Source organism: Leopardus geoffroyi, chromosome C1 (assembly GCF_018350155.1).
Source record: "Leopardus geoffroyi isolate Oge1 chromosome C1, O.geoffroyi_Oge1_pat1.0, whole genome shotgun sequence".
NCBI classification, from domain to species: Eukaryota; Metazoa; Chordata; class Mammalia; order Carnivora; family Felidae; genus Leopardus; species Leopardus geoffroyi.
The window spans coordinates 172,370,116-172,394,092 of NC_059328.1; the positions used below are offsets into that span (position 1 = coordinate 172,370,116).

Genomic DNA, 23,977 nt, shown 5'->3' on the forward strand with positions numbered 1-23,977 from the left:
GAGAGTGAGCGTGAGCAGGGGAGCGGCAGAAGGAGAAGGAGAGAGAGAATCTTAAGCAGGCTCCATGAATCTTAAGCAGGGCCAACCATGAAGCCCTATGCAGATTTCATAATCGTGAGATGACCTGGGACAAAATCAAGAGCCCAACGCTTAATTGACTGAGCCACCCAGTCACCCCTTTTCTTACCTTTTTTAATGAAAGCAGAGGATATTCTCTGAGAAAATGTTAAAGAATGTGCAATAGTCAATGACTTCCTTGAAGTAAGTTAACTTATTGGGAAAGAAATTAATTTTGTCCATAAGACCAATAGTTTAAACCCAGACTAGTAATATATTAAATGCAGGCTGATGACAGAAATGCTAAGTTTATGTGGAATAGTTAAACCATGAAGGAAAAATATAGTTGAATGCCAATGTGAAATAGTTTATGTTAGGGTTTTCTGCCTATTGTCCTGACATTCAACAACAACATTTCGAGGTTAAATGTGACAGATTTATAAAATTTACAAGAGCTATGTGGAAAGTAGTAGTTTACAAAAATAGAATGTATTTCCCCTTATCTCCAAATTTCCCTTTAAATTTATTTTTGTAAAATGTTACATTCTAATGTTGTTTTCTCTTGCCTAGGTTATGTAGCATAACTGAAATGTTCTGAACTGTAGGTATGATAATACTTCCATAGAATTTTTAAAAATCATTTCCTCACAATATGATATCCCCCAAATAAATTGCCCCATCAATATAGGAACTTGATTAAGTGATAAAATATCAATTTTTTTCTTTAATAATACAGCTCTTTCATTTCAATTACATAGTCAAGCACTACATTCCCAAGCCCCCTGTTGCAGCTTTGTGTGACTATATGACAAAGTTACGACCAATTAAATATAGCCAAGAAATGTCATATGCAACGTCAGAACCATTTTAGTCAAGGGAAGGGGAATGCCCTCCATTTGCCCTTATTGCCTTTGAATTTGCTGAAATATATATGCAGTGATAACAGCAAGAGTGCTAATCCTAGCTTGTAAGACAGAAGCCACATATTTAGCACGGCACAACACTGAGGTAGAAGATCCTGAGTCACTGACACCTGTTGTCAAGGTCAGCATATACACTGACTATCACAGATGAGGGAAATAAATTACTTAAGTTTTTATTGTTTTAGGGTCTTTTTAGAGAACCTGATGTTTATTCTCACTGATCTACTGGGGAAACCTAATTTACTTCATGTTCTATTGTTTATAAATAGAGAGACAACACATTTGTTGATATAAAATAAAAACAAAGAGATTTGCCATGGGAAAAAGCATTGTTATAATGTATTTGCCTTTTCAAATACTTGCCCTAATTCCTTTGATCCTGAAACTCAGTCAACAGTAATTATTAAGCATATTCTAAGCTCAAGATACTCCTCAAGACTTCAGGGATGCGATGGTAAGCAAACCAGCCAAAGTTGCTGCTCTTAAGGTGTCTTAATATTATTGGGGAACTGAAAGAGCAAACAGATAAATAAATAAATAAATAAATAAATAAATAAATAAATAAAAAGATACATGATAATTAGATCAGTTTATAGGCACAAAAGTTTAACTTTTTTGAAAATTAGGAAAAATTCCAAACAAGAATTATTACATCTCCACTTAAAATCAGTTTTTTAAAAAGTTATCATTTAAAGAACTAAGATTCCTTCTTCATCCAAACTCCCTGACCCTAACCCCCAAACTATCCAACTTAATGTAAACAGTATTAATCACTGTTAAGTGTCTATTGCATTCCCAGCCTTTCTGCCTTTCTCCTCTGCATATCACTATCCATCTGTTTATCTGTCTGTAAAAACACATATGCTAATTTACTAATACCAAAATGAGGCCATACTGTGGTTATTGGTCTAATTAGATGAAAGTCCTACTTAATAAATAGAGACATAGAAGCAGAGTCACTCAGCAGAAGCATGCTGTGCCCATAAATAGAGACATAGATAGCTATGTTTTAAAGAACTGATCTCCAATATACCATTGCATGCATTTTTATTAATTTTTGCTAGTTATTCTCCTTTAATGGACATACTGTTTTTTTTTTCCAATTTTAGGTATTACAAATGTTCTGCAGTGAGCACTGTCTTGTGCTTATATTTATATCTCTTCATGGTATTATTTCTGTATAATAGTTTGTAAGAACTGGGATGGCTGAGACATGGGATATACATTTTTAAAAATTTTATGAATAAAACCAATTTACCCTTCAAACAGTTGCATTAATTTACATTACCACTAACTTTAAACTAATACCATGCTGTTAATCTATTTTTATTATGAATAATCTGATAGAAAATCTGTCAAAATTATCTTGTGTTTCTTTTTTTCTTTTGTGAATTGTTCCTTTATTTTTCCAGGAGTTTTTGCTTTATGCGTTTTGCTTTTATGTTTTGGTGCATAAATGTTTGTGAATGTTATATTATCTTTATCAGCTGTGCTCTGATATTTTCAGCCTCAAATTCTACTTCACAGGGTAGAAATGTAAATATACTATGATTTTCTTCTTGCTGTTTGCCCTTAATTACTCAATTTTCTTCCTAAATTTTTACACTCAACTTTATGACTTTAGATTTGGGCATATTGAAGTTTTTTTTTAAATATTTATTTTTTATTTTTTATTTTATTTTTGAGAGAGAGAGAGAGAGAGAGACAAAGTATGAGTGAGGGAGGGGCAGGGAGAGAGGGAGACACGGGATCTGAAGCAGGCTCCAGGCTCTGAGCTGTCAGCATAAAGCCCGATGTCAGGTTCGAACTCACAAACCGTGAGATCGTGACCTGAGCCAAAGCCAGATGTTAACAGACTGAGCTACCCAGGTGCCCCTAGATTTAGGCATATTAGATTTTGTAATCTGAAAGGCTTTCCCTTTTATAGGAAAATTAAGTTATTCCCATTCTTTTCTAAAATGTGTGTGCTTGTAAGATGCCTTTTATTCCTCCTCTACTGTTAGTTATATTTTAATAATTTCTCTTTTTTTCTAGATCAAAAAAATAATTTATTTTCTTAGACTTTAATAATTAGTAAAATGTATTTTTTCTTCATGTAAAGGAAAATAATCACTTAAAATATGAATATATGCAAAATACCTAAAGAACAATAATAATATTTTACTATTGAGAGATTTACATATTAATCTTTGTTATAATATCATAAAGTCATTTTTTAGTGTCTTGTGAGTATGACTAGAGGTGTTCTTTTGTATATATAGATGCAATTTTATTTTATTCCTATTTTTAGGAGATATGAAATAACACCAGTGTTATTTCTTTATTTTATTTTAAATTCCAGTGTTATGTTAGTTTCAGATGTACAGTATATTGACTCAATAATTCCATACATCACCCAGTGTTCATCATGACAAGTGCACTCCTTAAACCCCATTGCCTATTTTACCCATGCCCCCACCTGTCTCCCCTCTGGTAATCATCAGTTTGTTCTCTATAATTAAGAATCTGTTTCTCTCTCTCTCTCTCTCCCTCTTTTCCTTTGCTCAGTTTTTTGTTTGTTTCTTAAATTCCATGAATGAGTGAAATTATATGGTATTTGTTTCTCTGACTTATTTCCCTTAACATTATACTCTCTAGCTCCATCCATATTATTGCAAATGGCAAGATTTCATTAGTTTTTATGGCTGGACAGTATTTCTTGGTGTGTATATACCATATCTTCTTTATCCATTTATCTATCCATGGGCACTTGGGCTGCTTCCATAATTTGGCTATTTTAAATAATGCTTCAATAAACATAGTGTTTTTGTAATTTTGGGCAAATATCCAGTAGTGTGATTTACTGGATTGTAGGGTAGTTCTATGTTTAACTTTTTGAGGAAACTCCATAGGGTTTTCCACAGCAGTTGCAACAGTTTGCATTTCCACCTACAGTGCAGGAGTGTTCTTTTTCTCCACATCCTCACCAACACTTGCTGTTTCCTGTTTTTTGATTTTAGCCATTCTGACAAGTGTGAGGTGATCTCTCATTGTTGTGGTTTTGATTTGTATTTGATGATGAGTGATGTTGAGCATCTTTTCATGTGTCTGTTGGCCATCTATGTGTCTTCTTTGGAGAAATGTCTGTTCATTTCTTCTGCCCATTTATTTTTTTTTTCTTTTTGGGTGCTGAGTTGTTTAGGTTCTTTATATATTTTGGATATTAACCCTTTATCAGATATGTCATTTGCAAATATCCTCTCCCATCCTGTAGTTTTTTGTCTTTTAGTTTTTTATTGTTTCCTTTCCTGTACAGTAGCTTTTTATTTTGGCATAATCCCAGTAGTTTATTTTTTCTTTTAATTCCCTTGCTTTAGGAGACATATCTAAAAAAAAAAAATGTTGCTATGGCCGATGTCAGAGAAATTACTGCCTGTACCGTCTACTAGGATCTTTATAGTTTTAAGTCTCATATTTAGTTTTTCAATCTATTTTGAATTTATTTTTGTGCATGGTGAAAGGAAGTGGTACAGTTTCATTCTTTTGCATGCAGCTGTCCAATTTCCCAACACTATCTGTCAAAAGGACTATCTTTTTCCTATTGGATATTCTTTCCTGCTTAGTCAAAGATTAATTAAGCATATAATTATGGGTTTATTTTCAGGTTTTCTATTTTATTCTATTGATCTATGTGTCTATTTTCGTACCAGTACCATACTGTTTTGATTATTACTTTGTAATATAACTTGAAATCTGCAATTGTGATAACTCCAGCTTTGCTTTTATTTTTCAAAATTCCTTTGGCTATTTGGATATTTTGTGGTTCCATATAAATTAATTTTTTTCTAGTTCTGTGAAAAATGCTGTTGGTATTTTGATGAGAATTGCAATAAATCTTTTTAAAATTTTTTATTGATTTTTTTAGAGAGAGAGAATCTTAAGCAGGCTCCATGCTCAGTGAGAAGCCCTATATGCGGCTGGATCCCACAACCCTGGGATCATGACCAGACCTGAAATCAAGAGTCAGATGCTCAACTGACTGAGCCACCCAGGTGCCCCTGCTATAAATCTTTAGGTTACTTTGGGTAATACAGACATTTTAACAATATTTGTTCTTTAAGATGCAATTTTATACCTGCAGTTTTTATAATAGTATCTTCATGATCATTTTTTTCATGATATTAAAATATTATTGGGACACTTAGCATGGAACCTGCTTGGGATTATCCACGCTCAGCATGGAGCCTGCTTAGGATTCTCTCTCTCCTTCTCTCTCTCTGCCTCTTCTCCACTCATTCTCTCTCTCTCTCTCTCTCAAAATAAATAAATAAACATTTAAAAATATTATTGTATTATTTGCAATACCATAATTTTCAGTTTTCCTGCATTATTTAGCCATTTTCCATTATTCAAATTTTATGTTGGTTATGGTGCTTATCATATGTAATAGAAAAACAAGTATATGATTTCCTCCTTGAGATTTATAACTAGAATTCAGAATCCTTACTAACATGTTTAAAAATCCAGTTCATACTAACTTAACTTAAGTGAATAATTCTATTATAAAGGTTCTGATGTGTCTGAAAGCAAGTAGATCTTAAGAATATGTTTTTAGGAACATTCTACACTCTTGATCTATATAGAAGAAGGGTACATTGTGATAATAAGGTCCATTGATACTTCCTGAGCTTCTTACAGTCCGGGCACACAAAATATTACTGGCCCTTAATGATACTTAGTATGAGACTCTTGGAGTTACTTGGCTCAGGGTTCCACCATCAGAACAATCAATTTTGTATAGAACTGAATCATCTGGAAGACAAGTTTAAGCTTTGTGGATGTGAATGGGGATGAGGTTTGTGATACATATTTTCAAGTTAATTTTAATAAACATTATACTGCTAAATATTTCCATGTGAATATTATAAAGTGTCCATTTCACCATTACCTCATTAGCCCTGCAAAATGTTTATTTATAAGCCAATTTGATCAGTTAACAAAATGTATATATTTTGAAATTATATTAACTTGATTCTAATTCAAAAAGACCATACATAAATTTGAGACATTGGTGAAAATCTCCTCAATCCCTTCCTTTCATTAGCAAAATGTGTGCCAGAGAAGAGCGGGAGTTCAAGCATATGCAGATTGTGTTGGGGGACACTACTGAGTTTTGACATTCCACTCTGTTCTTGACTTTGGACACATGTATTCTATGTAGAACAATATTTCCACAAAATTTATCTTATATGAATAGCACATATACCTAGTTTCTTAACTCTGTTGCAGAATTTAATTTTTGTAAATCCTATACTGTCCTTTTGGTATATCCCAGAGACTGCTTTGTCCACGTTACCAATAACCTTCAAGATGGACAACTTGAGATCATTCCTCTGATCTTATCTTACTTGAGCTATCAATAGCATTTTTCACAGTTGATCAATCTCTTCTTAACTTTGACCCTTTTCTGCTAGGGGGTGGTGGTGGTGGGCTTCCAAGGCATCATATTCTTTTGGTTTTAAGCACTGTTTAGCAGCTCATTTTCGGTCTTCTTTTAGAGCTGCTTTTCCTAGAACCAAACCTGATTTGTCCTAGAGCCCTTTGTCTGTACTCTCATGTGATCTCTTACAACCTCATGCTGTAAATGGCACTGATTTGCCCCTGACTCCCAAATGAGATTCTGATTCTGACTCTATACTTTATACTTGGCCATGTCTACTCTCTCTGCGTATACATCTAAAATGCATCTCAAGCTTATTAAAAATTAATCTAAATTTTAGCATTTTTCACAATCTCTCTAGACTTTCCCATCTCAGTATACTGCACAAGTAACTACGGTCAAATTCTGTTATGCTGTGTTAGTCTTTTCATAACCCACACCCAAATCTATTGGTAAATCTTATCAATTCTAGTTCGAAACCATTTCCTTGATTCATTACCTCATCCCCATCTCTACTGGCCATTATAGACAAATTGCTTTCATTTTAGTATCTTCCCAATATTTTCCTTCCTTTCACCTCTCTTTTATTATTCCTCACATATATTAGTTTTGGTGCCATTTGCATCCCCCTCCATCCTTCTCTTCCTTCTTTCTTTTTTTTTTTCTAGATTTTTACCCATATATGTGCCTGTATGTATATGCGTGTCAGTTTTATCTTTTTTCTTCACCTCCCTAGCTTTTTCCTTCTCTTCTAGTTCTTTCTTCTCCTTCATACCTACCGTTAAAATATATTATCAAACTACACATAGCCTTACCTATATTCATGCCTGCCTTTTCTTTAGCAAATATATACACATGTTCTTAGTTTTTTTCAATATACCAAACTAAATCCTATTTTATATTCTTCTTTTGTTTGTATGCTACATTTCTTATACAATAAAATAACTATATAATCCTACCAAATAAAGGTATAGATTTTATTTTAATAGATTATTTAATAGATGCATAGTCTGTGATATGTATAATAACTTATGTATTATTTTAATAGATGCAAATCTGTGACATATACAATAACTTATGTCATTATTCATTTATTGATGATAATTTCCTTTGTTTCCAGTTTTTTCTAACTATGAACAATTAAACAATATTGCATTAAGTGTTCTTGTGAATATCCTTTTATTCTATTTAGAGAGTCCCAGGAATACAATGGCTAGGTCAAAAGTTATATGCAATTTTAATGTTAATAGATGTGGCCAGCTTGCTTTCCAAAAAGACTGTGAAATGAAGGAATGTAATAACTGTTCATCTTTATCTTGACTACTAATATATTTTAATGTTATCCTTTTGGTAAGTTAGTTATATAGCATCCAATTACATTAATTTCTTTGGCAACATATTAGAAATGTAGCTTTGGCTCTTTAATTAGCATTGTTCTGGCTGCTATCCCAAATGCTAATATTAGAATTGAAAATTAAGGGGATAAAAAAGATTAAAAAAAATTATCAGTATCAGATACATATATTACATTGTTCAATATGTGATCTACCATTCTTTTAAGGCATGTGAAAACACTGCATAATATCAATTATTTAATCTTTCTCTTAGGGTTGAAACTAAGCAAAATTGTGAAATTTCTCTGTGATCCATTTTGCATATTCAGTAATTCCCACATTTCCACAATTTCTATATTTCCTTCAGCCACTCAAGACACATGTCCACATCTATCAGTATCAAAGAGAAAGCTAAATTGATGTTCTATTCTACCAGGCCTGACCAATATCAACTCTCGGGAATTGCCAGAGATCAGAGAAATTAGAGCTTGAAAACAAGATAATATCTAGGAAGTGAAGTAACTGAAGTTAAGCCATTATTAATTCACTATTCCATTGTTGTTGTAGCTGGACATAATTAAAGTGATTTCTAGTAAGTTTTTAATTGTAGTAGTGTCTATGCAGATTTAGGTTTCATAGTTCATTGATTCCAGGATGTCTTTTTGTTTTTAACATCTCCATAATTCAGATGTCGTATAATCAGTGGCTTCTTGCAGTTAATTGACAGTGTGTTTGCATTTGTAGTGGAGATAAAAAAAATATACATCTTGTAATTGATGGCGTATTAGATTTCAGAGGATACAGTATTTGTTTTTAAGAGGCCCCATATTTAAACCCAGCAGAATTGAAATACAGAAACAGGAATGTGGGAGATGGACCTACTTTTAGGTAATAATTAATTAATAATTACCTAAAAAAGTCACCATCTCCTTTCAATTCATACAATAATAGTATCAGCTGTAAGTAAGTTCAATAATATTTATTCAGTACATATCCTATGACTAGGATATGCCAGTGTTTCTCATACGTGAATAACATATAGATCATTTTAAAAGATTTCCTAGCACAGATTAAGTTCACTCGTGGCATAATTTTACTCAAATATGTTAACATCAGACTAATTATAAAATCCCATATGCTTATAGCTTTTGTGTAAATACAAAATAAAAAAACAGAAATCAAATAAAAATATGACAAAATATCCAAATTTACAATCTTAATTTAATACAACAGATGATTTTGCTCTGCTGAAACCAAATCCAGTCTCAACACATGAATGTTTTTATGAGTATTTGTGTGTCAGTACTGATCTAAGCATGCCTGATGATTATGGTGAATATGGGTGCTCTATGGTGCTATAATTCCTTCGTCACTTTTCTCCAGTTTAACTATGCCACACCTTCATTCGTGCAGATGTCATGATATCATTTGGTCTTATCTAAAAATAAGCAAAACGATTATGTGTTAAGTTTTTAGATTTTTCCTCATTAGTCCAAAACAATAAAAGCAGTAACACCTGACACCAATGTGATCACAAAAATGAATGCAAACAAAAATATACAGTGACAAAACTTCATGACAAATTATTATTATATGATTTCACTAATGATCAAGAATATGCTTATTATGTTAAGATTATTATAGGAATGAAAAGGAAAGTTTTGAATCCCAATAATATACCCTGTAACCACTAAGTATATATCACACACACCTTTGAAAAACACTGAAATATACTCTTTTCTTTTTTTCAAGGTGACATAAGAACAGGAACTTTGTTCATAGAAGCTCAGGTAAGGCTTAAGTGGGGACCGAAAAGTGAATCTAATTTGTGGATCATTCACTTTAGTGATAGGAAGTTATTCAGACAGAGTAAAAGCATCCAGAGATTGTAATGACAGGAGGTAGGCAGTCTAAGCATGTGGAGGTAGTAACATATGGTCTCAAATAGCAGTTAAGCAAACTTAAAAAAAAAGATTTACTTTCCTCTGGAATAGCTGGGCAGAGCGAATTGGGGCAGGGATTCTGGATGCAGGGGTCTAGACACTGGTTTGGGAAATGAGGCAAGACCTTGGTTTTGCATTTCAAATCAGCAACATTGTCCTGAAATCTTGTGTGAGACAAGAGGTGGTCAGGAACAATACCTAGTTGCTGAGCAGAAAATTGCTATCCAAATTTGGTTAAGGAAAGCAAGATGAGGAACAGAGAATGAGGTAAATTAGTACAAGCATGGAGCTTAGGGGATCTTGATTTAAAATCACAGTTGTAGAAAGAGAAAAATTGAAGCATGGTTGCAAAACTGAACTGCAATTTTTTTAGACTAATATCATTATCTAAAACTTTCATACTTAAATTATTAATTGAATTTTTTTCAATTTAAAAGTTTCCAATTAAACTCAAGTGATATATAGTTATCCCATAAGATATTTTCAAATAAAATATTTTCTGATTACAAAATATTGACTCTGCATATTTATAATAGCAGTTAGATATTTAGCCTAGGTCTCCAGGTCTCTGATATTCAGGTCTCCTAAATTCTCCAAGTGACTGAGAAGAAATATTTAAGTTTTAAAAAATTGGGTAGCATTGTTCCATAGAAATAATCTATGTCAAAATAATTACTAATAACAGAAATCAGAATTACTTTAAATAATGAGACTAGGCCATGGGTATCAGAAATTATAACATAATAAAGAATTTAAAGATGCTTTCTTATGAACTTTTCTTTTTACACCATTACAGAAGGAAAGATATGGGAACAGCAAGATAGAAAGGCATAATTTATCGCTGTCTACTGATTTCAATTTATTAGCATCTGAGATGATGGGGAAGTCCTGATTCTCTACTTATCTTCTCTCTTCATTTTTAGCAAAATTCAAATGAAAAGGTTCTTTCATGTTTGATATAAAAACTCCACTATGTTTAATGGTTGTTTGTTATAGTTAGAAGCCAGACTGCACATGGTGGTGGCTTACTGTCTCGAACATTAAGGTTAATATGATAAAGGAGTCCACAGGTTACAGAGCCCATTGGCAATGGCATAGCAATTATCATACAGTGTGATTAGTCGTTTTATTTGAATGATCATTATAGATGTGGCTACTCAATTGAGATAAGGGTAAACAAAAGGCAACTGCACTCTCTTCTGAAATATATCTATTTAAATTCAAGGTGTAGGTGCAGAATCTTGCGATCACACTATTAGGTAATTTTGAGATAGATTACCACATATAGAGAGAAACATTAAGGACAAATTTTATGAAAAAAATGTATATTCTTTCATAACTGTCAACATCATGTATAGCAGCAAATCTGTGGTGTGTTTATTACCATTTACAAATAGTTTTACATGTCACAGTCTAAAGCCACCCCATCATACCATCAAGCATGTAAGTGGCAAAAGTAGACATTTCTGAAAGTGAAGTGACCCTTCAGAGATTATTAAGATACTTTATTTATTACAATGATATATATGTATCATAAGATATTCACTTATATATGATATTTATGATATATATGCTATATAAACAGCTACTAGAAATACAATGTGACTTTCCATATAAATGATACTATGTTACATGGGACAATTCTTATAAATGTTCCTGTTTCCTGAACTGGAAATGCAGCTTCATGATGTAGATAAAGATCTGACCATTTTTTTTAGAAGTATTTTTCGAGGGAAATATTTCAAAAACCTAGCTTAGATTACTATGACTTGCACACACAAGAAAACTATATTATCTGATTCTTTCACATAGAAAGCATCTTCCATTTCCTAAGGAGATGCCTTACTATGGTTCAGTAATAAAGAAGATTTTTATCTCTTGTCTAATAACTGAAAGTTTTGAAAACTTCAGAACATATAATAAAAATCATACAGGTCATTAATTGTTCCCAAAATGATATGTACAGAGAATGCCTGCATCCTCAAAATATAAATGAAAAATAGCTGTAATGATAGGTGGCAAAATGAGTTTAATTTCCACACAATAGTGGATATCACTTATTTTTTTCCTAATAGAATTATGTTCACACTGAATTCTAACAAATTATTAGGTGATCTGTTCCATTGAGTATATAAGTTTTGGAAATTCTTACTCTCTTTTTCTCCCAAGACTTCCAGACTCCCCCAAGTGGATATCTGAGAAATTTAGCCAATACCTCTAAATAACTGTGACACTTCATAATGAGCTATGATCAATCCACATCAACTTTTTTTTTCCTTCTTTGTTTGAACTGAAGCATGGCACATGGGGAAATTCCCTTAGATAAATCTAGCACTCCCCTCTTCTATCCCTGTAAGTTATCATTTACTCACATGATTATTGCCTCTCTCATTATAAACACTCTTTTTCTCTCCCTTCTCTTCCTCTTTCAAAGAGTGATATCAAACTGGCAGATTCATTTAAGGACCATATTGTAGTTTGCAGAATCATTGCTGTATAAAATGCTATCTGTGGGATACCCAGAATGGAATGCCTTGAAATCTTGACCTTCAAGTAAACAAGATAAACACAGGTTGTATCAAAGTGCAGTTTGCGCTGACATAGGAGCATCAGAATGTCTGGAATCTGCTTTAACCAATTAAGCCATTCAAGGCTAGAGGAAAATAAAGCCTTCAGCAAATCCATTGAAGGCACCATCTCCCAGCATCCCACCGCCTGCTATCGATCTTTTTTAAGTGCGGACTAATGAGTCGTATATATACCTGATGGGATGCTCTCACCCTACCACCTCAGAGGAGTTAAACTTACACAAAGAGAGAATCAACTGGGTGAGAGGCAGGGTGGGAGGGCACATCCAGGCGGATGGCTGCCTTGGCCCCTTAAAAACCAGCCTGATGGTCCGTCCTCTGGGAACGCAGCAGACCCCCATCCCCTACTTTCCATAACGAACCCATTAGTTCCTTTGCAGGAGATTTTCCATTCAGGTCGCTTCTAGGGCAAACGCTTTTTGTTCGCTAGCACTCTGTGGTGGGTGGGAAAAGAACTATAGAGAAATGCAAAGCAGGGCTCGTGGCAGCAGCTTCTTTGCGGCAAAGCATCCCTTTCCGTTCAGCTTTGGCAAATTAGGAAGAACCGAGCTTCTCGGGGGAGATGGGTGAGGGGGGACGCCAGGTCCAGGAACACATTAACCAAGAGTCCCTGTTTTTACCTTCTATCCACTTCCACTCACATCGCCACAACTACCCCGCCCCCCCCCCCCCCCCACCGCGGCCAGCACCCACCTCCCAAACTACCAACACAAACACTTGTGATCTCTACAAACGAGTGGTGGGGGTGGTGGGGGTGGGTGGGGAACATTTTCTTTCTCTAAGATTCTGAACAGGATCCAGCCTCTACCCTAAAAATACATTAAAAACAAATAAAATCAAATAAGCCAAACCCAATGGGTCGCAACTACCGAGAGAGAGAAAGAGAGAGAGAGAGAGAGAGAGAGAGAGAGAGAGAAGCAGCTGCTGGCACCTGCCTGGATCCGCTGCAGTTGGAAGCGGTTGGCTTTGGTATTGAATTATTAATTTATTTATCCCCCCTCCCCCCCTCCCCCCACTCCCCACTGGCAGGCAAGAAATCTCCGTCTCTTCATTTTCCCCTCCGCCCCCACCTTAGAGGAGTCTCCCACTTGTCAGTCGCGGGTCGCTCTGCCGCCCGCCCGCGGTGGCCGTCGCGTCCCTGGCCCTCGGCGGCCGCGGCGCCGCGCGGGGGGCGCCCCGCTCGCTGGGCGCTCCCACTCGCGCCCGGACCCGCGCGGCCGTGGGTCCCGGCGGCGGCGGCGGCGGCGGGGGGAGGGCGGGGGGGAGGCAGCGGGTGACAGATGTACTCCTCTGACAGCTCTCAGTATCAGCCCAGTGGCTCCCTGCCATTGGCTCAGTGCAATGGACCGGCAACGCCGCTCACTATAATAACACTCATGCCTGCCAGCAGCAGCAACTCCGAGTGCGGGCGCCGCGCGCGGGGGATGCTGCCGCCGCCGCCGCCGCCGCCGCCGCTGCCGCTCGGGCGGCTCCCGCTGCCCGGCTCCGCTCGGCCGCCGCGCCGGCACTGACTCCGGCTCCCCCGCTCGGTCCCGCCGCCCGGCCGGCCCCTCCCAGCCCGCGATCCTCCCGCGGGGCGCGTCGCCCCGAGGCGAATTAGCAGAGAAAGAGCCGGAGAGGGGGAGCGCCGAGAGCATGCGGAGGCGGAGGCGCCTGGGCGCGCTCGGCACAGGGCTGTAGTGGGTCTGTCTCCCCGCGGCGGGCGAGAGAGGCGGCGGTGCGCCCTCGCGCCGGGTCCCCAGCCCTCCCTGCCCGGGCTCCGGCGCGCTGCGGCTGCGGGCGCGAGGTGCATGGAAGCGGCGGCTGCGGTGGAGGAGGCGGCGGCTGCCCCATGGAGTGTTACTACATTGTCATCAGCTCCACGCATCTCAGCAACGGACACTTTCGCAACATCAAGGGAGTTTTCCGGGGCCCTCTCAGCAAGAACGGGAACAAAACTCTGGTAATAGCTTGTTTCCCTCTCTCTCTCTCTCTCGCCCCCCCCCCCCCCAAGAGGGCGTTTGGACATTTGGAGGATTGAGGTTACCGTGAGATTTTGGAGGTGTCGCGATTCAGTTTGGTTTATAATATATTAATGGATCTGTCTTGTGGGTGTGGGGTGAGAATTAGAGGTAGAAAAACGCTGGAATCTTGAGGAAGCTGGGATCCATGGTTTAGGTTGACACTTCGACGATGCTCTGGACTCCCAACACCTCACTCCATAATGCTGGAGGTTACCAGAACGTCTCCTCATTTGAAGCAAACTGTGTCAACAGGACCTTCTTTTATTATTTATTTATTTATTTATTTAGAGAAGAGAAGGGCCCTAACCCCGAGTGACCCTCTCACATCCCTTGGCTTAGGAAGCTGAAGGTGAATGGGGATGTGGGTGTCTCCGATGGAAGCAGGGAACCATGTGACTGGTGGCGCGGAGTAAGTGGCGGGATTGAGTGATGGTCTCGAGAGGAGTTCGTATTCCGGCTGTCTCCTGAAGGACTGGCAGCAAACTTCTCTAGTGAGGAGTTGTCGGTACTAAGCTTAACACAGGGACTCCAGAACCCCACATCGTCCACTTTAAGATGTTCACTCAAAAGAGGTTGGAGAGAAGTGTGAAGGGCGAGCACTATGTCACAATAAGAGCCACTAGGAAACATGCCAGACATGCAGAACCCATGCAGTTGCTGGGAGGTTCTCACTGGACCACAGAGCTTCATCTTTCAGCGTCCTAGTAGGAAGAGTACTTCTGATTGGTGGCAGAGGATGTGCTGAGCATTGAGATAGTGCAGGGTAATAGCTCTTACTTTTTCTTCCAGATCCCCTGTTAGCTACAAAACCTCCTTGCCTGACTGACTCCCATGTATTGTATCTTCTGAGAAGTGTACACTTCAAAAAGATACAAAAGGAATAGAGGAAAGGCTCGTTAAGGCTAAGTTCTGCAAGGAGAGCAGAGCTAGAGTAAGGGGGTAATATGCAAATGTATGTATCACTAAAGCCTGGGTCCCTTTTTTTTTTACAAAGTGGTTACTGAGCCTGAGAAGGTGGAGTAGGAGAAGTTTAAGGACAGACTCATTTTGTCCAAAAGTAAATACAGTGTTCTTAATCTCCTTTTCTTTGCATATTTTAAAATATGATTCTACGTAATTTTTTTAAAGCGATGGGATATTTTCCAAAACTGAAAAGTTCTCTTCTAAAGTTTTAGATGAATTGTGGTATTCATTCATTTAAATGAATTCTGGTGTTGATATTATACACTTAATCTGTTTTCTTTTTTTCCTGTGAATCTATTGGAATCCTCCTCTCAGATTTTTAAGATGCAAAGAAGCAGGGTTATTTTGTTGCTTTTATTGTTGTGGTGTTGAACAAAAGAAAGTGAAAATACTCTTCTAGGGTCTTCCTTAGTGGAGTATTATGCACAGCAGTAGGCAAAGGCTAAGGGAATTATTGAAATTGTTTTGGTTCTAATTACTTTCTTAAATAACTCACTGTGTGGGAAGATAAATATTTTGGCGTGGGGGGACTCTTCAATTTAAAGGAAGTGTGCATCAGTTTGTTTTTTAAATCAAGTTTTACTTGTGGGAAAAAGCAAATTTACTGAACAAGATCTTTATATTTACAATAATGGTGTAAGTAAACACACACACACAGTTGAATTCATTAAAAAAAGAAAAAAAAGTTGCCAACCCTGAACTTGTTAAAATTCTGATAATCTTGATTTCTTAAGTCAAGTTTGGGTTCTAGTGGTGGTTCAATTTGCCTATGCTGATTTGTTTGTTGTGGGTTTGAAGCTGAGCCATTCATTATCATTCATATTGACAAAAGATAGGTTAAAGTTTAGATTTGCCAGTGTAAGTTTGGGATTAAAATGGGTGTTAAAAAGCAGCTATCTAAATGAGATGAATAAATCTAAATATGAGCAAGTGTTGGAGCATAAGCTGGAATAAGAAGGATTAGAAATTGCTCTTATATTTCTCTTAGTTATAGTAAAAGGACTTACAAGGACTTAGTAGTAGCTAATCCTTCCAGATTGTGTTTATAAACTGCCCAAGTATGTATTTCCTGTGTAAGAGATTTACACTGAATAAAATTAGGTATATTTTCATATATGGTCCAACTATATTTGAAACTATGACCTTACAACATAATATATGTCATACATTTGTTTTCTATATGTGTTCCTAGGATTTTGTTATTAAGGAGAAGATTTATGCCTGCCTTTAAGTATAACAGAAGAGATCTAAACATACTCATAAATGAATGTTTTTAATTAAATAGCTATCAATATTTACCTAAAAATGTATTCTTTACAACATATAGGATACTATGAGAACTTAGTGTAAAGTAAAAGGTACTACAAGCTAAGTTCAGAAACCTGAACCTCAAAGTTCTCAGAATTAGGAGCCTTAAGAAAAAACACAAATATTCTCTTAAAAATGTATGTGCACTACATTTTGAATATTTTCGGCTAAGAATTTGTGGTATTACTTTTTAATACCAGTTTCATAGTGTAAAAACTATGAGAGCATTTTTTACTTTCTTGTCTATTTGACTTTAACATATTTTGAATTTTGCCTTTAAAACATCATCACATTTTTGCATTTTGATATATGTATTAAGTTAAAAGAATTTTAATATTTCGCTTTTTCTTATTTCCGGAAAGCACACTTAAAACCATTCAGGTAAAAAGTACTTAGACTTTACCAAAGACATTCCAAATATTTTCAATTACTGAATAACCTAATGGATACTCTGAACATTTTTTTTAATTCATATTATTAAAAGATTTTATAATCTTCAAAAATATTGAACAATTTAAGATAAGCAATAACTGTTAATACAGTGTTCTTTCATGAATTAAAAATTACTTATATGATAAGGGTACCTCAGGCTTCAGTGACACTGATTAATTGCTTTAGCCCTAAAATCCAGAATGTAATCCTACTACTTATACTGAAGAGATTCTCAAAATGTACAGTCTTCCCATAGATCATATTATTCACTCATACATACAATTTTGAAAAGATACTTAGAGATCAAGGCTGCTGTTAATCTTGACGTTATTTCTGAGCTTTCTAATACATTCCTCTTGACAATTTTAACTGAAAATATATAAATGTTCACCTTGCAGGGTCTTACAAGCAAAGAGAAAGGTCATTTCAATTGTCATGATTTCTGTTATAAATATTATCGTATCCGTGAGATAGCTCTAATTCCATGGAATAAGAGATAAACTAATATCTTATTAGTGCTGCAGGATATGTCTGAAAACTTATATAATTTAGTGGCAATGAATAAAGTTTACCATCCATGTATCTTCATTCTTTTTCCTTAGATTATCCCTTAGATAGAACTATTGTGTATAAAATTATTTATTGGATATGCTGATGTTTTTTTTCAATTGTGCCACAAAATTTATTTTCCCTAATTATATATTTAAAAACTTTTAATGTAAAATATTTAAATATATATTTTTCACATAATTTAAATATATGTTTGTTCACTTTTAATATGAAATTTGGAACTTTGGAAATCATTGCTAATTTGTTCATTACATTTTATTAGTCAGCATTTTTTATCTCATAAGAGTATTATGTCTATTTTACTGACTGTGGAATTCAGAAGAAAATGGTGGTCATACAGTAAATCAATATTATAATCTCAATTTCCTAATTCCAGACATATTTCCTTTATAATCTAGATACTAAATTAAGGGGTTCCATAGGAATTGGTGTGTTTATATCCACACTGATAAAGAGATGGTGTAGGTGTTATCTGTTGTTTGAAGGCACCCTCTTTTTCCACTCACCTTCAGCTGTGGAGAAATAGATTCACAGAATAATTTGAATTCAAATATATTTTAAGTCTCATCCCCCAATATGCTAACATCAATGTTTTCTGTCTGGCCTAAGCTCTATTTCTGTAGGCTGTCCTCCTTTTCAAATATATTAAGTACCATATTTGGCAGGAGAAGAAGTATTGATTTATTAATCGGTTCTCAACATGTTTGTTATTTAATTCGTTTAGATTTATTGAGATACATCAGTTGTAAAGCACTATTCTAGGCACCACCAGCTCTGTGCGAAGCATCATGTGTTAAATATTATGCATTAAGATGTATTCATGTACGTTCCTGTTCATTTTGAATGTGTTGAAAAAATACTCATATATTTTGACATGTTTGCAGGTTTCTTGTCACTCAGGACGTTTTCATATGTATTCATTTTGAAAAGAATGAAAAACTCTGGGTTTTTTCCTTTGTGTATACAGGAACTCACTAAAATTAGGAAAGTCTTTGAAATATATTCTTACAGCCTTTTGTTCTAATTATCATTATCTAATATAGCATTATTATTCATGTCATTTCCTTACACATTTCTATATCTCCTAGGGAATGTAATTTAAAAGGTTTCTCCACTCATTGAAACCCACTTACGTGGCACATTTAATATTGTGCATAAGACTAGAGAGACTAGTTGTTGAATTAGTGCTGATGAAAAATTACCATTGTTGGGTTGATATCCTCAAGAAAGGTCAGGGATGAGGGTGGTTTAGAGTGCTATCTTAGGATATTCCCAAACTTTCCTCTTTATAAACTTGTTCACATAATTAGTCCATGATATATTCTTCCAAATTTCTTTTAAACTATTATATATTCAGTATCGAAGACCATCTTGTGTCTCACTTTTCTGAACTGAAGGTGTCATATATTCTTTGCTATATTTATTTTTTTATTGTAGCAAAATCTTTACAAGTGTGCATTTTTACAACCCATTTTTCAAGTAAGGAAAATAACTTATAATTGAATTATTGATATTATGAGCTACTTATGACCTACTCATTAACAAACAATATTTTAAGGCCAACATTATCAAGTAATACCCTGATACTGACATAGCTTTGTTAGTGCATTAAATACTAATCGAGTTATTTTTGAAAGCTGAAATTCAAATAGTGATATAATATCTTATCATCACTTCTCAGTTCCTCACCAATATTTTCTAGGTCATTGATGACTGCAATTAACATTTTTACTGAAAATACAGATCAACAAGAGCCTTGGGGATCACCTAGTCCAAGGTCTCCTATGGCTGTAGTCAGGGCCAAATTCAGGCTGACGTAGTTTGTTTAGTGTGCACGGTGTTTAAAAATATTTGAGTTTAAATGTCATTCAAAGAAAAATGCACTTTGCTGTCTACACTGCTCTTCGCTGCTACATAGGTTTTTCACTTACTTGCATTGCCTTCCTGACAAGTGAAGGCACTTGAATTTCTCACTCCTTGTTTAGTCTGAGAACCAAATTTTACATATGGGGACAGAAACGTTTTCATCATTCTGCATGTGCCCTTTGTTGTACCAACTAGTAGGTAGATAATTCTCTTCAAAAAGTTTTGGCGTGTTCATATTTTTATAGTATCTATTTGCTATGTATTGGTTGAGCTACTTAAAAGTATTCTCCAGATCATACATCTAGGAATGTTATCACAATAAAGAAATATGTGGATTTGAGGGTGATGCATTTTAGAATTGCAAATTTTGCTCAGGCTGTAGGTATCTTTTTGGTAATTTCTTGGTTTGGGTTCTTTTAAAAATTAATATTGAATATAACTTTATTCTTTATATTTTTAATAAACATGTTTAGTTAATGTAACATATTTGGAAAATAGTTTTTCAAAGGCATTATGCACAGGGGAAATAATATTTTTAATAATTGTAATGATAGCTCAATGTTGAAATAGTTTCCTTCAGTGACCCTGAGATATTACCATTTTAGGCAATGGCTGTATATTTGGAGTTTGAGTAATCCTTCTAGAAAGAAAAACGATAGCAGTTTTAATCTGTGGTGTACTGCGGCCAATATTCATGAAGAAATATGTCTCTCACTTTTTTATATTGCTAACTACGAAAAATAAGAAATATCATTTCATTAATTTTTCTTTCTAAAAATTTTAGCCTGAAACCACCTGATCTATTTTATCTCATTTTAAATTATTCTTTGGTTCTGAGGAACTACTTACCACTTAGATATTACATTATGATGGTGTTTTCAACTAGCAAGGTTTCATTAATTTTATAAATGTATTACAGTACACTTTCTATCACAGTATAAGATAAAATGGGGTAATAAATAATTAAAATGTAATCCTAGTTGTCAAAGTAAACAAAATCCATTACCTGATGTAGTACTCTGGACTCTTTCATAATGGTTTGACACCATTAGAAGAAAGTCATATACTTTTGTAAATATAAGAACATTAAATGTATTAAATACTTATGATGACAATGCCATATTCAAATTATAAGAAAATATTTTTTTTCTTAAATAGCTTTAGAAAAATGACCTTTGTCGTATTTCATAGCTAGCTTTATGTGTCAACCAGAATAGCATTCAATTATTTAATCAAACACTAATCTTGTTGCTGTGAAGATATTTTGTAGATGTGGTTAATGTCTACAATTCTTTGACTTTAAATCAAAGAAATTAACCTAAACAAATGTGCATGGGTCTCATGCAATCAGTTAAAAGGCTATTAGAGCAGAAACTGAGGTTTCCCGGAGAAAAAAAATCTGCTTCAGGACTGCAGCATCAAATCCTGCCTTGAGTTTCCAGGCTACTGGCCTGATCTACAGACCCACAATCACACAGTCAATTCCTAATTCCCTAGCATATTAACCTATCTATCTGCCTGTCTGTCTGGCTATCTGTCTCTCCTATTAGTTCTGTTTATCTGGAGAACCCTGACTGATATATAGAGGATCAGTTTATTACAACTCTTTTACAATAAGGCAACTCAATATTTGAAATACAAGTCATATTTGGACTTAATAGGAAATGGGTGAAATTGACATTTTAAAACTATTTAGGTTTAAAATTGATTGACCTCATTGTGGAATTTTTCTGTTCCCTTACAAAAAATTATAATAATTTTATTTTATATCTTTGCCTGGATTACAATCTATCCACCATCAATCCTTCTGCTTCCCCCCCCAAAAAAAAAACTTTTGTAACTATGTAAAATATAGTTATTTTTATCTATTCAGCTCCAACAGATAGTCACACATGCACTTATTGTATCTGGAGAAAATCAGGCTATCTTTAAAAAAAATTTTTTTAATGTTTTTATTTTATTTTGAGACAGATACAGAGCATGAGCAGGGGAGGGGCAGAGACAGAGGGAGACACAGAATCCAAAGCAGGCTCCAGACTCTGTGCGGACAGAACATGGGGCTCGAACTTACGGACTGTGAGATCATGACCTGAGCTGAAGTCGGATGCTTAACTGACTGAGCCACCCAGGCGCCCCAAGAAAATCAGGCTATCTTTAAATGAGAAAATATTTTAACCCTAATATCAAGAGTGTATTATTTGGTAGGCAGAATTTAAGAAAACAGTCTTCAAAGGGGGCTATGTAAAATGAAGGACTTAGTTTTAAAAAAACAAAAATGTTTTCATAAAAGTATATAGAATCCTGTGAATGCCCCTCCAGCTGAAACAACTGGAAACACAATTCTAGTTGAACCAAGTTGGACATATTGGTACTTGCGGGGAAGAAGATAAAGTGTACACTACGGGGAACCTTGGTACATCTCATGAAGAAGGAATAAGGAATCATTTTATAGGATTTGAGATTGGGTAAAGTGATTTTGTAGAGCTTTGATTAAAGCACTGTTTTATTCTGGATACCATAAGAAAGGAGGGTGAATTCTATAATTGGTTCTCTTAGTACTTTTTATCCAGGAGGCAAGGACAGAGTGGGGGTAAAGCTGTAACTGGCAAAAAAGCAGCTTTTGCTCATGTCGGCTGGCAGATGAGGATGTTTGGTAACAAAAACAGTGTTTGTTTTGTCTGTCCTCAAACATGATTGCTGAGTGGTCTTGTGTTTTCTGTTCCATCACGCTCATAGACGACCTTGCCTGATGTTAGGGGCTGGGAAACTCTTCCTGTTTGATAAGATAATACCCACTTTACTCTCAGATCCAGATAAACTCCTAACCGACAGTTCCCAATGACTGCTTTTTTCCTTCTTAGATATGACATGAGAATGGATAGTTGCAAACAGGTGGGAGGCAAGGCCATCAGCAAAGATAATTTCAAGGAAATGACTTCCAAAGTTGGGGACTTTTAGGGAGAAGGGAGGAAAGGAGAACGGTCAAGAATTATCAAGGTGGAGGGGCACTTGGGCTGCTCGTGGGTTGAGCATCCGACTTCAGCTCAGGTCATAATCTTGCAGTTCAAGCCCCACACTGAGCTCACTGCTGTCAGTGTGAAGCCAGTTTGTATCCTCTGTCCCTGTCTCTCAGACCCTCCCCAACTTGCACTCTCTCAAAAATAAATAAATATTGAGGCACCTGGTGGCTCAGTCAGTTGAACATCTGACTTTGGCTCAGGTCATGATTTCGCAGTTTGTTGGTTCGAGCCCCTCATCTGGCTCTGTGCTGACAGCTCAGAGCCTGGAGTCTGCTTTGCATTTTTATGTCTCCCTCTCTCTCTGCCACTCCCATGTTCACGCTCTGTTTCTCTCTGCCTCTCAAAAATAAATCAACATGAAAAAATATTCTAAAAAATAATAAATAAACATTAAAAAGTAGTTATCAAGGTGGAAGAAGAAGGACATGTGTCCTCCACTGGCACATTAATATGAGGATTTGGGAAGATAAAACATCTACCCATCTCTTGAGATACAGGGGAATGTTTTCAAGAGAGACAGATCAGATGGATCAAAAAGTAAAGAGAAACTTCAATGGAAAGTCTAAAGCTAAAGAGATTTCACTGATAATAGGCATTTCAAAATTCAAGAAAGCACAGTCCAAGTGTTTTAGGACATGTGGAAATACAGAGAATTGTGTCATAAAAGAGGATATGAAATAATCACATGGAGATTAAAGTTTAGAGAAAGAAGAATTTGGAAATTCTTGGCTTCTTGTGAAACTGACATTATTGAGGATACAGGGTAGGGTAAAATTGGTTTTGATAATCCCAGTACAGGTAGTAGTATCAGGGGGGTGGTGCAGGATAGCAGAGAGGTAGGGTTTCTATGGGGAGCACTCAGAGTTCCTGGGCTCATGTTTAATTCCTTCTGTGAGACTGAATTATACAGGGCTCCACTCTGAGCCTACTCTGAGCCTCAGAGCTTTCTCCTGGCCCAGCTGAAGTGTCATGGCAGAGGGACATGGTTAGTTCTAGTATGTAGATTTCCTCCCATATTCAGCTGCTGGAGATTTAAAGTACTAACAATAATTCAAAGGTTAATCCATCCAAATTGTGTTAACCCACACAAGCCTTGTTTGTGTCTTTCAGATAGGAAACTACATAATTCAATGTAGAGCAAGCAAATTTGGAGAGACTTTGGTACAGATCTGGAGCTCAGGGAGTTGTTAGGTGCCTTAGATGGATTATGGAAAGCAGGAAAGTTTGGGACAATAAATTACTGGGAAAGAAGTTAAGACCAGTTGCTGAGAAGGAATGGGTTGAATGATGAGAGGTTTGTACTGAATTATTTTTCCTATAACTGGTCAAGAATAGAAAGAAGGGATAAAATATAGATTCTATCTTTGTTTAATGAAAACATCTCAAGTGACATAGTCCAGTGTCCTCCAAGTCCTCCAGTGCCAGTGGAAATATCGTAAGGTTACCTTTCAAAACTTGATATTTAGCAAATCACCTCTTCTTGCAGAAATGAGACAAAGTACCTTCATTCTGGGAAGAGAATCACTGCTTTCACCCCAGGATTATATTCTT

General features: G+C 35.9%; 2 protein-coding genes across 4 annotated transcripts in view; one reads left to right on the plus strand and one right to left on the minus strand.

Annotated features, from left to right (window-relative positions):
* LOC123599186 (serine/arginine repetitive matrix protein 3-like) overlaps positions 1-13,901 on the minus strand; it is a 54,161-nt gene extending 40,260 nt beyond the window's left edge. Inside the window, exons 1-3 of one of the 3 annotated variants that reach the window (XR_006713027.1) lie at positions 13,335-13,901; positions 12,049-12,223; positions 8,698-9,171 (exon numbers count right to left, since the gene is read on the minus strand). Coding sequence is in view for 1 of the 3 variants with exons in the window: in XM_045480441.1 (XP_045336397.1) it covers positions 13,356-13,901 (546 nt within the window). In the remaining 2 variants the exon portion in view is untranslated. Of the gene's footprint in view, positions 1-8,697; positions 9,172-12,048; positions 12,224-13,334 lie in introns of those variants that run through there. The other 2 variants (XM_045480441.1, XR_006713026.1) reach the window with 2 other exon arrangements.
* Positions 13,872-23,977, plus strand: part of ZNF804A (zinc finger protein 804A) — a 289,446-nt gene continuing 279,340 nt past the window's right edge. Inside the window, 1 exon segment of the mRNA XM_045480440.1 lies at positions 13,872-14,206. Coding sequence (XP_045336396.1) covers positions 14,096-14,206 — 111 coding nt within the window. The 5' untranslated portion in view covers positions 13,872-14,095.